This window comes from Thalassophryne amazonica, chromosome 8 (assembly GCF_902500255.1).
Source record: "Thalassophryne amazonica chromosome 8, fThaAma1.1, whole genome shotgun sequence".
Lineage (NCBI taxonomy): Eukaryota > Metazoa > Chordata > Actinopteri > Batrachoidiformes > Batrachoididae > Thalassophryne > Thalassophryne amazonica.
The window spans coordinates 114397236-114412616 of record NC_047110.1 but is presented as its reverse complement, the minus strand read 5'-3'; the positions used below and the strand labels follow the sequence as shown (position 1 = coordinate 114412616).

The window sequence follows — 15381 nt, the reverse complement described above, 5'->3', positions numbered from 1 at the left end:
AGCCCTTCTGTACATGTGGTAACAGGTAGATGATTCAAATGATTATATAAAGAGCTGTTCCGGAAGACAGAATTCACGTTGTGGATCAGCTGCAGCTGGTGGAAATAACCGCACATGGACTGATCAGTTTACTGCTCTGATATATTCAGTCGTCTTTACACTTATATTTATTCCCCCTTTTGACAGTTTTCTGTTATAAATCAATATATATGGCTTAGTAACAGCAGTGACCACAGAACACCAGAATTTTAAATTTTTTAATTGGAGTAAGACGGAGCGCGCAGCGTGTTGTCAGACAGTGAGGATTCTGATGATGAAGGAGATGATCCCTCTTTTGTTCTGGACGAGGAACCAGAGCAGGTGGTCCACTGACGTGCACACAGATCTCCACAGCTTCTGTTTGCAGTTTCTCCAGGACTCAGGTGGTATGAGCTCTGTCCCAGCGCCACGTCCTGGACCTCAGAGATGCAGACACACACTGCTCCAGCTGTGGCTCCAGGCACGTTTCATTTAAAGCGTCAAGCTCATTAGCTTCAGTTTCGTTTAGTTCTCTTTCACCCCTTTTGCGCTCTTGCTTCGCAGGCTGTTCAGTGATAAAGCTCTTTCATCCACCCGGGAGCTGTGGGCTGCCTGAGGACTCTGGTCTAGGCAGGCGGGGTCCATGTGTTTGGGTTTTGGTGAGGGGCGGGGCCGGGTGAGCGTGCATGAGGGAAAAATGATTTTTACAAAATCAGCTTTTCTTCTTCTTCACCTTCTGGTGTTTCTATTTCCTCCCCCACTGGGGTCAGCTCCACCCCCCACTGGGGTCAGCTCCACCCCCAGGTATAGAAAATGCATGAATGAGTGGTTCTTGTACCAGGCACTGATCTGTATATATTACTGGACAGCTCATTGGCCCACACTCTCAGTACAAACTGCTGAAGCAAACTGGCGGCCATCTTACCACTCCCAACTTATGCAGACCGCACATAGATGGTTTATTAGAACGTCAACAATTTGGAGTAAGAACTAAGCTGATTCTCTCATTTCCTTATTTTTGTTCTCCAGATAATGTGACCTTCATCCCTCCTAATCTGTGTACTTTGACACTTTCTCCCCTTCTATTCTCAGTTACTCAGATCTCACTGGGACAAATACTCCAGTCTAAAAATTATGATTCTTTAATCAAAGTTTATGCAAGTTTTGTGTAATCATCAGCGAGCTTTTGTATATATATATATATATATATATATATATATATATATATATATATAGGTCAGTGGAGAAGTCTCTCTGTGGCTGTGACTGGAGACGTCTGTCTGTGGTTGTCAGTGGAGAATTCTCTCTGTGGCTGTGACTGGAGACCTCTCTCTGTGGCTGCGACTGGAGACGTCTGTCTGTGGTTGTCAGTGGAGAATTCTCTCTGTGGCTGTGACTGGAGACCTCTCTCTGCGGCTGCGACTGGAGACGTCTGTCTGTGGTTGTCAGTGGAGAATTCTCTCTGTGGCTGTGACTGGAGATGTCTGTCTGTGGCTGTGACTGGAGATGTCTGTCTGTGGTTGTCAGTGGAGAATTCTCTCTGTGGCTGTGACTGGAGATGTCTGTCTGTGGCTGTGACTGGAGATGTCTGTCTGTGGCTGCGACTGGAGACGTCTGTCTGTGGTTGTCAGTGGAGAATTCTCTCTGTGGCTGTGACTGGAGATGTCTGTCTGTGGCTGTGACTGGAGATGTCTGTCTGTGGCTGTGACTGGAGATGTCTGTCTGTGGCTGCGACTGGAGACGTCTGTCTGTGGTTGTCAGTGGAGAATTCTCTCTGTGGCTGTGACTGGAGATGTCTGTCTGTGGCTGTGACTGGAGATGTCTGTCTGTGGCTGCGACTGGAGACGTCTGTCTGTGGTTGTCAGTGGAGAATTCTCTCTGTGGCTGTGACTGGAGATGTCTGTCTGTGGCTGTGACTGGAGATGTCTGTCTGTGGGTGTGACTGGAGACGTCTGTCTGTGGTTGTCAGTGGAGAATTCTCTCTGCGGCTGTGACTGGAGAATTCTCTCTGTGGGTGTGACTGGAGACCTCTCTCTGCGGCTGCGACTGGAGACGTCTGTCTGTGGTTGTCAGTGGAGAATTCTCTTTGTGGCTGTGACTGGAGATGTCTGTCTGTGGCTGTGACTGGAGATGTCTGTCTGTGGGTGTGACTGGAGACGTCTGTCTGTGGTTGTCAGTGGAGAATTCTCTCTACGGCTGTGACTGGAGAATTCTCTCTGTGGGTGTGACTGGAGACCTCTCTCTGCGGCTGTGACTGGAGACGTCTGTCTGTGGTTGTCAGTGGAGAATTCTCTTTGTGGCTGTGACTGGAGATGTCTGTCTGTGGCTGCGACTGGAGACGTCTGTCTGTGGTTGTCAGTGGAGAATTCTCTCTGTGGCTGTGACTGGAGATGTCTGTCTGTGGCTGCGACTGGAGACGTCTGTCTGTGGTTGTCAGTGGAGAATTCTCTCTGTGGCTGTGACTGGAGACGTCTGTCTGTGGTTGTCAGTGGAGACCTCTCTCTGCGGCTGCGACTGGAGACGTCTGTCTGTGGTTGTCAGTGGAGAATTCTCTCTGTGGCTGCAACTGGAGACGTCTGTCTGTGGTTGTCAGTGGAGAATTCTCTCTGTGGCTGCGACTGGAGACGTCTGTCTGTGGTTGTCAGTGGAGAATTCTCTCTGTGGCTGTGACTGGAGATGTCTCTTTGTGGCTGTGACTGGAGATGTCTGTCTGTGGCTGCGACTGGAGACGTCTGTCTGTGGTTGTCAGTGGAGAATTCTCTCTGTGGCTGTGACTGGAGATGTCTGTCTGTGGCTGCGACTGGAGACGTCTGTCTGTGGTTGTCAGTGGAGAATTCTCTCTGTGGCTGTGACTGGAGATGTCTGTCTGTGGCTGCAACTGGAGACGTCTGTCTGTGGTTGTCAGTGGAGAATTCTCTCTGTGGGTGTGACTGGAGACTTCTGTCTGTTGCTTCTCCAGCTACAGCTTCTACAGCTGGATTTTTGGTTTAATTGGAAATGTTTGATGTGAAGACAGTCTGCTGGTCCTTTGGTTGCCATCTGCAACATCACCTCTGATCTGTGCAAATCTGTTTCTCTGCAGCTGAAGGATACGGATACAGGAACCAACGCAAGTTCTCCGAAGACATTGACTGGTCATATTCAGGTGAGTCCCACAGAAACTGAGTTAGTGCCCCCTGCTGGTTGATGTGCAAGCGATGGAGGTCTGAATACTGTAGGGCCCATGACGTAGCACACTGACACTCCCCGAAACTCACACCTGGAACGCTGAATGTTCAGCTTATAATTATGATGACAATAATAATAATGACAGTGATATAATAACCAGTGATAATAATAACAATGATAACCAGTGATGTACATATGTTTATTTAACAAGGTTAGTCCCATTGAGATCAACATCTCTTTTCCGAGGGAGACCTGGACAATTTTTAAAGTTTCCAGCCCACTTAACCTGCATGTCTTTGGATGTGGGAGGAAACCGGAGCACCTGGAGAAAACCCAGCAAACAAGGGCAGAACATGCAAACTCCACTCAGAAAGGCAACAGGTGGGAATTGATCCCATGACCTTCTTGCTGAGAGGCAACAGTGCTAACTACTAAACCACCATGCTGATATTAATGATAATAATACTGATAATGATAGTGATATTAATAATGATGATAGTGATAATGATAATCAGTGATGATAATAATAATAATAATTCTGATGATAGATATTAATAATGATAATAATCATAATATAGTGATAATGATAACCAATGATAATGATAATCTGTGATAATAAAACTGATAATGATAGTGATATTATTAATAATAATTATAGTGATAATCATAATGAGTGATAATGATAATGATAATCAGTGACAACGCTACTGATAATGATAGTGATATTAATAATGATAATCTGTGACAATAATACTGATAATGATAGTGATATTAATAATAATGATAATGATATTCAGTGAGAATAATAATGATAGTGATAATGATAATCATTGAAATTATAATGGTAATGACAATGATAATCTGTGATAATACTGATAATGATAGTGATATTAATAACGACAACGATAGTGATAGCAATAATGATGATAGTGATAATGATAATAATACTGTTATTGATAGTGATATAATAATAATAATGATATTGATAACGATAATCAATGCTAATAATGGTAATGACAGTGATAATCTGTGATAATAATACTGATAATTATAGTGATATTAATAATGGTAGTGATAGTGATATGACAATCAGTGATAATGATAATACTTATAAGATAGTGATGTTAATAATGGTAATCCATGATAATAATAATACTGATAATAATAGTGATATTAATAATGGTAGTGATAGTGATATGTCAATCAGTGATAATGATGATAATACTTATAAGATAGTGATGTTAATAATGTTATGTGTCGACGCGGGTTGAGGAGCGGACCTGCGTCAGACGGAACCCAGCGCTAAAAATAACCAGAAAGTGGTTCCAATAACAAAAACAATTTCTTTATTTCACCCGCTGGTGCATAATAAAGTGTAAAAATGAAAATAGCGTCCTTCTGGTGGAGTGAAGGCTGGCACGCTCTCCAGCGCCCAAAAGGATCGAAGCCCGGCGCTCCTGGACTCACCACTACCGCCAAACACCCCCCAGGTGGACACGACAAACCGACTCTCTGCGAAGGAAAGAAGGGGTGAGGTAAGTCAGCAGTTACAACTAATATCCTTCAAAAGACACACACTATCAGCAACACATTCAGGTCTGTATTTTAAGCTTTATGCAAATGAACAGCTTCTCACAACAGGTGGAGGATCACTTGTCCGCACGCCACAGCAGTGAGAAGCAAGCTGCACCATTCTCATCACAATTCAAATATACTGCGTAACAAAATACCAAGTTACTATCAACAATTAGTCAAATACTTAATCACCTCTGATGTGTGCTGACAGCATGTGTCCCTCACCCTTCCTCCTTCACGGGCTCGATGTGTCAAACCCAGGCGCGGTCCTCAGCGTCTCACAAACGAACATCACAAGGTCGAGTTCCCGGCAGTTCTGCTTGAATCACACATGACTTAAATGCAGAACGCCATCCAATTATCTGCTTCAGCTGAAAGTCTTTAAGGCTGCACGTGAGCACCATTCACAGGTGCTGCACATGATGTTGATGAGGGTGAAGGACTCTTCAGCCAGCACCTTCTCCACAGACAAATCAGTTTTCATGCCACCTGGAGAGCAAAGAAAAGAAAAGAACACCAAAATGTCCAGCCACACCCCCCAACACACAACAAATAATGGTAATCCATGATAATAATAGTGATATTAATAATAATAATCAAATCAAATCAATTTCATTTATATAGCGCCAAATCACAACAAACAGTTGCCCCAAGGCGCTTTATATTGCAAGGCAAAGCCATACAATAATTACAGAAAAACCCCAACTGTCAAAACGACCCCCTGTGAGCAAGCTCTTGGCGACAGTGGGAAGGAAAAACTCCTTTTTAACAGGAAGAAACCTCCAGCAGAACCAGGCTCAGGGAGGGGCAGTCTTCTGCTGGGACTGGTTGGGGCTGAGGGAGAGAACCAGGAAAAAGACATGCTGTGGAGGGGAACAGAGATCAATCACTAATGATTAAATGCAGAGTGGTGCATACAGAGCAAAAAGAGAAAGAAACACTCAGTGCATCATGGGAACCCCCCAGCAGTCTAAGTCTATAGCAGCATAACTAAGGGATGGTTCAGGGTCACCTGATCCAGGCCTAACTATAAGCTTTAGCAAAAAGGAAAGTTTTAAGCCTAATCTTAAAAGTAGAGAGGGTGTCTGTCTCCCTGATCTGAATTGGGAGCTGGTTCCACAGGAGAGGAGCCTGAAAGCTGAAGGCTCTGCCTCCCATTCTACTCTTACAAACCCTAGGAACTACAAGTAAGCCTGCAGTCTGAGAGCGAAGCGCTCTATTGGGGTGATATGGTACTATGAGGTCCCTAAGATAAGATAGGAGCTGATTATTCAAAACCTTATAAGTAAGAAGAAGAATTTTAAATTCTATTCTAGAATTAACAGGAAGCCAATGAAGAGAGGCCAATATGGGTGAGATATGCTCTCTCCTTCTAGTCCCCGTCAGTACTCTAGCTGCAGCATTTTGAATTAACTGAAGGCTTTTCAGGGAACTTTTAGGACAACCTGATAATAATGAATTACAATAGTCCAGCCTAGTGGAAATAAATGCATGAATTAGTTTTTCAGCATCACTCTGAGACAAGACCTTTCTAATTTTAGAGATATTGCGCAAATGCAAAAAAGCAGTCCTACATATTTGTTTAATATGCGCATTGAATGACATAACCTGATCAAAAATGACTCCAAGATTTCGCACAGTATTACTAGAGGTCAGGGTAATGCCATCCAGAGTAAGGATCTGGTTAGGCACCATGTTTCTAAGATTTGTGGGGCCAAGTACAATAACTTCAGTTTTATCTGAGTTTAAAAGCAGGAAATTAGAGGTCATCCATGTCTTTATGTCTGTAAGACAATCCTGCAGTTTAGCTAATTGGTGTGTGTCCTCTGGCTTCATGGATAGATAAAGCTGAGTATCATCTGCGTAACAATGAAAATTTAAGCAGTGCTGTCTAATAATACTGCCTAAGGGAAGCATGTATAAAGTGAATAAAATTGGTCCTAGCACAGAACCTTGTGGAACTCCATAATTAACCTTAGTCTGTGAAGAAGACTCCCCATTTACGGTGGTAGGAATGGGGTCTAATAGACATGTTGATGGTTTGGTGTTATGTGTCGGACGCAGCTCGGAGAACCGACCAGCGTTTGAAGGACCCAGTATGAAATAAGCAGAGCACGGTACAAAGGCTAACTGAATTTAATACATAACAGTGATAATACAAAAAGGTGCGGTCTGGCGTGGTGCGCTCCCAGCAGCGCTAACGGTCCGGAGCCAGAAGCTGTTTCGGACCCAAGGACCCCGCCGACACCCCCCAGGTGGCCGCAACAACCGAGTCTGTGAAAGAAGGAACCATTATGTGAGTCCACACTCTACACACAGAACACTTAAAGGTGTACAAACAGCAAACACTTCCTGGCTTGATTACTGATCAGCTTCCCAACCTGCAGGCATGGAACATCCCGTTCACAAAACTCCACCGCAGTGGAAGCTGATACATGACTAACATACAGCTCAATACAATAAGGTGTGAGGGACACCACATTTACTGACTGTATAACTGTTAGTCACAAAATCCAACGTACCTCAGGAAGTGTGCTGACGAGCGTGAGACCTCACCCCCTCCTCTTTCACAGACCGTGCATCAAACCTGGACATTCTCAGCGTCCGCTGCTGATGAGATGGCTCCCGAGACGACGATCTCACCCGTCTGGTCACAAGGTCGAGTCTCTGGCAAATACACACTGTGCACTCCAGTCTTAAATGCCAACATGCTCCAATCCATCCAGATGCACCTCAGCTGTGAGTCCTGACGAGTCGCAGGTGATCAGGGTGAGGTCCTGACAGCCTCAGCAACACAGCCACTCAGTCCCAAATGCACGCCACCTGGGAGGAAAACAAACAGACAAACAAACCGGCAGCCAGGCCCCCCCCCCCAGCCATATAACAGTACCCCACCCTCACGGGAAGCCTCCCGGCGACCACACACACCTGGCCCAGGAGAAACACCCCCCTCCAGGGACCATGGCTGGAAACCGCGTCTGCGTTCGTCCTCCAACAGACTGGTTGAACTGGCTGCATCTTTGCCCTTGTTTGACAGTCTCAGCACAGGTGTGGCCAGGAGTTCCTACACCTGTGCGGTCAGCCTTTAACCAAACATGTGTGATTAGTCATAACACAAAACAACCAAAACACCCCCCCCCCCCCGCCCCAGGGGACCGTCCCATCAAACCCCAGGGAAGGGGAGAAAAGAAAAACAACCCACATGTAAACTCACAAACAAAAATGCCAAAATACCCCCCCCTCCTCCCCCCCAAACGACACGCAGGGACCAACACCCCCCAGAGGGCCACCCGCCAGCTCCAGGAGTAATAACCACGGCCGAGGTCCCTCTGGGATCCACCGTCACCCACGGGGACTACCAGCGCCCCCCAGAGGACCACTCGTCAACCCCAGGAGACGCCTCCCCTCACGACCAATGGACCCAGCCCCGGCCGTCCACGGCTAGATGGACCCAACGCCTTTTCCCCCCCAGAGGACACCACAGTCAAACCCTGAGGGCGGAAACTGGGGGAGGGAAACAAAAAAAAAACCCAAACCCCCCCCCCTCCCCTCCCGGGTGCAGAGGCCACCTGGGAACGCCCAGCACAACCTAACTGCACCCCTCCAGCAATGCCGACACTACGGCACACCCGGCTGGAGTCAGAGGAGAAGAGAGGGCACAACAAAAAAAACAGAGAAAAAAACAACCCAAATACCACCCCATCACCCCCCAGGGGACCGCTCCATCTAACCTGGGGATGTGAAACAAAAGAAACAAAAGAAAAAAAAAACAGACCAACACACAGTTGTTTGGGTCCCCGTTTTTCTTTTTTTTTTTTTTTTTTTTTTTTTTTGTTCTTGGTTAGCAAAGGCTACAGGGTCACACCCCCAGACAAATAGTGGACAACAAAAAAGAAAAGCCCACACAAAAAACCAACTCAAAAAACACCCACACAAAATGAACTAACACAAAACAAATCAGTGAGTTATACCGTCAAGCTCAACCAAATGGAACACACCTGTTCCTACTCCAGAGCTTGACGGTACCGTGATTCAGTCACCACAAGGGGAACCAGAGTGCTAAAAATGAAAAACCCCTTGGGCGACAGAAAAAAACAAACGAGCTGCTTTGTGTGCGCAGCTGAGTGCAACACACAACCAAAATGTGCTCAACTAAATAACGCCGGAGCTGATACAACAGACGCAGTAGTTACCTTTGTCCGGGGAAACGGGGCTATGACTGTAACACAGGAAGCCCAGCGACCCGTGCTAACAGAGCTCCGCCGTGCGCGTGAACCCATTACAAACGCACTCTTGCAGCTCCCGTTTACACCTCTTATCCGGTCGGAGTGTGACGCGAAGCCGTCGCCAGTCACACTCCACCACGACCCACGATAAGGCACAAAACACAGGACACGGCTGCAAGAGAGCACAAATCAGTATCCAGTAATGGGTCTCAAACACGCACCTTCCGGGCGGAGAGCCCCGCAACTGATCCGGATAACCACTGAACGTCTGCTGCCGCCTTCCCGGCGCGTTACCGGCTCTGCTAACGCTGGGTCCGTGATGTTTGGCCAGAGACTACTGTTATGTGTCGGACGCAGCTCGGAGAACCGACCAGCGTTTGAAGGACCCAGTATGAAATAAGCAGAGCACGGTACAAAGGCTAACTGAATTTAATACATAACAGTGATAATACAAAAAAGGTTGCGGTCTGGCGTGGTGCGCTCCCAGCAGCGCTACCGGTCCGGAGCCAGAAGCTGTTTCGGACCCAAGGACCCCGCCGACACACCCCCCAGGTGGCCGCAACAACCGAGTCTGTGAAAGAAGGAACCATTATGTGAGTCCACACTCTACACACAGAACACTTAAAGGTGTACAAACAGCAAACACTTCCTGGCTTGATTACTGATCAGCTTCCCAACCTGCAGGCATGGAAACATCCCGTTCACAAAACTCCACCGCAGTGGAAGCTGATACATGACTAACATACAGCTCAATACAATAAGGTGTGAGGGACACCACATTTACTGACTGTATAACTGTTAGTCACAAAATCCAACGTACCTCAGGAAGTGTGCTGACGAGCGTGAGACCTCACCCCCTCCTCTTTCACAGACCGTGCATCAACCTGGACATTCTCAGCGTCTGCTGCTGATGAGATGGCTCCGAGACGACGATCTCACCCGTCTGGTCACAAGGTCGAGTCTCTGGCAAATACACACTGTGCACTCCAGTCTTAAATGCCAACATGCTCCAATCCATCCAGATGCACCTCAGCTGTGAGTCCTGACGAGTCGCAGGTGATCAGGGTGAGGTCCTGACAGCCTCAGCAACACAGCCACTCAGTCCCAAATGCACGCCACCTGGGAGGAAAACAAACAGACAAACAAACGGCAGCCAGGCCCCCCCCAGCCATATAACAGTTTGGAGGAAGTAACTATGAAAATAACTCAGACAGAACAATCGGCATCACTGAAAGCAGCCAAGATAACGATACGTCTTTGGATCGTTATGAGTAATTTTTTCTCTAATCGTTAAAATTTTATTAGCAAAGAAAGTCATGAAGTCATTACTAGTTAAAGTTAAAGGAATACTCGGCTCAATAGAGCTCTGACTCTTTGTCAGCCTGGCTACAGTGCTGAAAAGAAACCTGGGGTTGTTCTTATTTTCTTCAATTAGTGATGAGTAGTAAGATGTCCTAGCTTTATGAAGGGCTTTTTTTATAGAGCAACAGACTCTTTTTCCAGGCTAAGTGAAGATCTTCTAAATTAGTGAGACGCCATTTCCTCTCCAACTTACGGGTTATCTGCTTTAAGCTGCGAGTTTGTGAGTTATACCACGGAGTCAGGCACTTCTGATTTAAGGCTCTCTTTTTCAGAGGAGCTACGTCATCCAAAGTGTCTTCAATGAGGATATAAAACTATGACAAGATACTTGCAGCTAGATGCTGCAGCTAGAAGCTAAATGCTGCAGCTAGAGTACTGACGGGGGACTAGAAGGAGAGAGCATATCTCACCCATATTGGCCTCTCTTCATTGGCTTCCTGTTAATTCTAGAATAGAATTTAAATTCTTCTTCTTACTTATTAGGTTTTGAATAATCAGGTCCCATCTTATCTTAGGGACCTCGTAGTACCATATCACCCCAATAGAGCGCTTCGCTGTCAGACTGCAGGCTTACTTGTAGTTCCTAGGGTTTGTAAGAGTAGAATGGGAGGCAGAGCCTTCAGCTTTCAGGCTCCTCTCCTGTGGAACCAGCTCCCATTCAGATCAGGGAGACAGACACCCTCTCTACTTTTAAGATTAGGCTTAAAACTTTCCTTTTTGCTAAAGCTTATAGTTAGGGCTGGATCAGGTGACCCTGAACCATCCCTTAGTTATGCTGCTATAGATGTCAGACTGCTGGGGGTTCTCATGATGCACTGTTTTCTTTCTCTTTTTGCTCTGTATGCACCACTCTGCATTTAATCATTAGTGATTGATCTCTGCTCCCTCCACAGCATGTCTTTTTCCTGGTTCTCTCCCTCAGCCCCAACCAGTCCCAGCAGAAGACTGCCCCTCCCTGGCCTGTTCTGCTGGAGGTTCTTCCTGTTAAAAGGGAAGTTTTTCCTTCCCACTGTAGCCAAGTGCTTGCCTCACAGGGGTCGTTTTGACCATTGGGGTTTTACATAACTATTGTATGGCTTTGCCTTACAATATAAAGCGCCTTGGGGCAACTGTTTGTTGTGATTTGGCGCTATATAAAAAAATTGATTGATTGATACTCTATCTCGCTTACAGAGTTTAGGTAGCTACTCTGCACTGTGTTGGTATATGGCATTAGAGAACATAAAGAAGGAATCATATCCTTAAACCTAGTTACAGTGCTTTCTGAAAGACTTCTAGTGTAATGAAACTTATTCCCCACTGCTGGGTAGTCCATCAGAGTAATGTTATGTTATAAGAAATGATCAGACAGAAGGGAGTTTTCAGGGATACTGTTAAGTCTTCAATTTCCCATACCATAAGTCAGAACAAGATCTAAGATATGATTAAAGTGGTGGGTGGACTCATTTACATTTTTGAGCAAAGCCAGTTTGAGTCTAATAATATATTAAATGCAGTGTTGAGGCTGTCATTCTCAGCATCGTGTGGATGTTAAAATCGCCCACTATAATTATCTTATCTGAGCTAAGCACTAAGTCAGACAACAGGTCTGAAAATATATGATAACAACAATGATGATAACAACAATGCATTAATCTTAAAGAGCAGGTGGGCGGAGTCTAAAGGAAGGTCTCAGTCAACTCTGAGGTATCGGGTCTGCCCCCCCCCCCCCTTTCCCGGCAGGTTTTTTCAGTTGTTGTTGAGTTCCTGACGTGGGTGTGAACGAGCAGCAGATTGAATATTTATTTAACACTGGAAATGTGCCACAGGTCCGTCAGCTGGCTCCACCTCCTTGGAGCTGTTAGTTTTCCTGGCAGTCTGATGCGTTCAGGCGCATTTGGAAACTTTGTGCAGGATCAGCGGCGCGCAGGAATCCTGACAAATAACTGAGTGAAAGCAAAACCCAGTACCAGGTTTTTCAGAAATGTTTAGCAGCATTTTATTAGTTTTCATATGTAACTAATATAACGTGCAGCCACTTAAAAGTGACTAAAAACATTAGAGGCCCAAAAAGTGATTTTTAACATTTACTGTCCTTTTTGACAGAGCATTTGGCTCCATCCAGAGATGGGTGTGGTGTCTGTTCCGGAAACCGTCCTGTGCACCGGAAACATTTCCTGTATGTTCATTTTGTGAATTGTTTTGTAATTTATTTCTGTATCATGGCCCAAGCAGAGGGTCACCCCTTTGAGTCTGGTCTGCTTGAGGTTTCTTCCTCAGAGGGAGTTTTTCCTTACCTTTCCTTATGTTGCTCTGGGGGTTGGTAAGGTTAGACCAGGGGTGGGCAATCATGTGCCATTAAGGGCCGAGACACTGCAGGTTTTCCTTTCTATTAATGTTCAGGTGTCTCAGCAGGTGATTTCATTGATGACCAGGGACCTCATGTATCAACGTGCGTACGGCGATATTTGAGCGTATATGGGGTGTACGCCAAAACGGCTGCGCTACTTGGCATTTATCAATGTGGTCGTTGGCGTACGCTGCGCTGCAAATATACACCAGGTCGAGAGGGTGGCAGTAAATTATACACCAAAATGAACCAGCGCTGGAATCCACATAAAATGAAGATGATCAACATGATAAACAGTGCCATCATACAAATCACTGCATATGTTACATAAATAACACTTTCCTGATTATACTACATAATATCAATACAAATCCCGCTTTTGCGGGATTGCTGGTCTATCGAGCACGATCCGTGGCCACAGCGCTGACCGCAAAGAAAGCGCTGCTCACCTTTTTCTCCAGACTTCGAGCCTGGAGCCAGAGCAGCACTGAGCTTACTTCATGTGGTGTGATCGTTTTTAGACTATGAAATTGATAATAACAACTGTAGTGTTGTCATTCTCTTCGCCCGTGCTGCAATCAGGTTTTGTCGTCTCCATTCGTTTGTTACAATAAAATAAATAAAGAAATACATCTTAAGAATAAAGAAATCTGAAAAAGGCGTGTCTTATTAATTGAGCGAGCAAATATTCACATGTCAAGAATTATTGACATGTGAAAAGAGAATACAGTGGTCCCTCGCTATAACGCGGTTCACCTTTCACGGCCTCGTCATTTCGCGGAGTTTTTAGTCCAATTTTGCATGCCTTTTTTTTTTTCTTTTTTTTTTTTACAGTGTTCTGCGTGTCTGTTTATAAGAATCTTCTCGCCCAGAAGAAAAAAGAGCACCAACAACTACTCATAACTGTGTTTTTCACTCAGAAACAGACACCTGCAGCCAGATGTGAGTGGGAAAAGGTGCAGCATCAGGACGCAGAGGCGCAATCTGTGAAATACTGGTCAGTCACTATTAATAATTTCTTATGTGTCCAACCTCGTACGTCGATCGTTAAAATTAAATTCGTTAGTTCTAAATGCCATCATAATTATTTATAGGAAAACGTTCTATTTTATTTCTCAAACAAATGTTTGGGCCTGAAAACAGTTTGGTCTTATTTTTCTACTAAGGTTTGACTTTGAGAGTGTTTACACACGAGAGAAAAGTGAGAAAATGTTCATGTCTGACTGAGAAAGTGTTAAAGTGGTTTTACAGCTTTAAACGTCTATAATAATTGTAAAAAATAACGCTGACCTACGTCGCAGTTTCGCGTATTACGGGCTATTTTTAGAATGTAACTCCCGCGATAAAACGAGGAACCACTGTAACACTTTTTGATTATACTACAAAACAATTGATACGACGGCCGCTTTTGACGCTCTATTGGCAACGCGTCCTGATTGGTGGAGTTCTTTTTCATTGCCGTCTTCCTGACTTCCATGTCGTAAAAATGAGGTGTGTCTGAAGCGGAGTCTGAATATTTATGGGCGTGTTTATTATAATTACGATTGTTTTCACCCCGCCGCATTATCAAGGTCACGTCAGACGTACGCCGGAAATGGGCAGGTGCGCACTGCTTGATAGATGTCACGGCAACTTGGTGTACTTCAAATTTACACCGTAAATTTACACCACAAGTGCGCAAAGTTGATACATGAGGCCCAGGTGTTTATGTTCAGGGGAGAAGCTCATCAGCAACCCACCTCCTGAGGTGATTGGTTGCAAGAAAACCTGCAGTGTCTCGGCCCCTTTGCCCACCCCTTTGTTAGACCTTACCTGTGTGAAGCGCCTTGAGGCAACCTTGTTGTGATTGGTGCTAGATAAATGAAAATAAATGAAATTGAAATTGAACATTAAGACAATAAAAGTGCCAGCTGCATTTAAATGACTTGGACTTTGAAAAGCTTTCACAGTAAAAATCTGAGTAAATACCTTTAAAATCCTTCATAAAATCAGGGAACACTGAGACGGTGCCTGATGAAGAGAGTCGATGGTTTTTGTGTCACCCGCAAGCTGTGTTTGTGTTGTCAAATCTGCAGGCACTAACAAGTAAATGCCTGGAAAAAGCAAACTGGTTCTTCTTCTTATTCTTCAACAAAAGACTGATTCTTAAAAATTGTTCATGTACTATAACTACAAACTACATAATAAATACAAACTTTTACTCATAATTCTTTGGCTATTTTTGCTTAGTTTCTAGAATTTGGTTTTTGATTAATTTTTTTCCCCAAATGTCTGCACTAATAATGATAAACAGAAGCTGTGAGGACAGACCGGACGTCTCCAGCTTTACAGGAGGCTCGTAGCCAGTTTGTGAGTCTCAGACCAGATGCCTCATGTCCAAAGACTTGAGTGGGATTTTTCTACTGAAACATGGCGTACGCCAAAACCCAGAAACTGGCATAAGCACAAAATATCCAGATGTATCAAAGTGTGTCGTACGCATGGATCCAAGCACAGTCTGTTTGTAATCCCACTGAACATGGAATTGAGCACATATGTAGATTCACCAAGCTCTGTTGTGTGGGCCACTGAGAGGAGGTACTGCTGGCCCACCACCACCAGATGGTGCCCTGCTTGAAGTGCGGGCTTCAAGCATGAGAGGGTGTCATAGCAACCGGGAGTGACAGCTGTCACTCGTTATCAGCACCAGCTGTCACTCATCCA

The 15381-nt window shown here is 45.1% G+C and overlaps 1 protein-coding gene across 1 annotated transcript in view; it reads left to right on the top strand.

The window, feature by feature from the left end:
* The window catches only part of LOC117514994 (receptor-type tyrosine-protein phosphatase zeta-like), a 233993-nt gene that overhangs the window by 54301 nt on the left and 164311 nt on the right, over positions 1 to 15381 (top strand). The window contains 1 exon segment of the mRNA XM_034175555.1: positions 3101 to 3163. Coding sequence (XP_034031446.1) covers positions 3101 to 3163 — 63 coding nt within the window.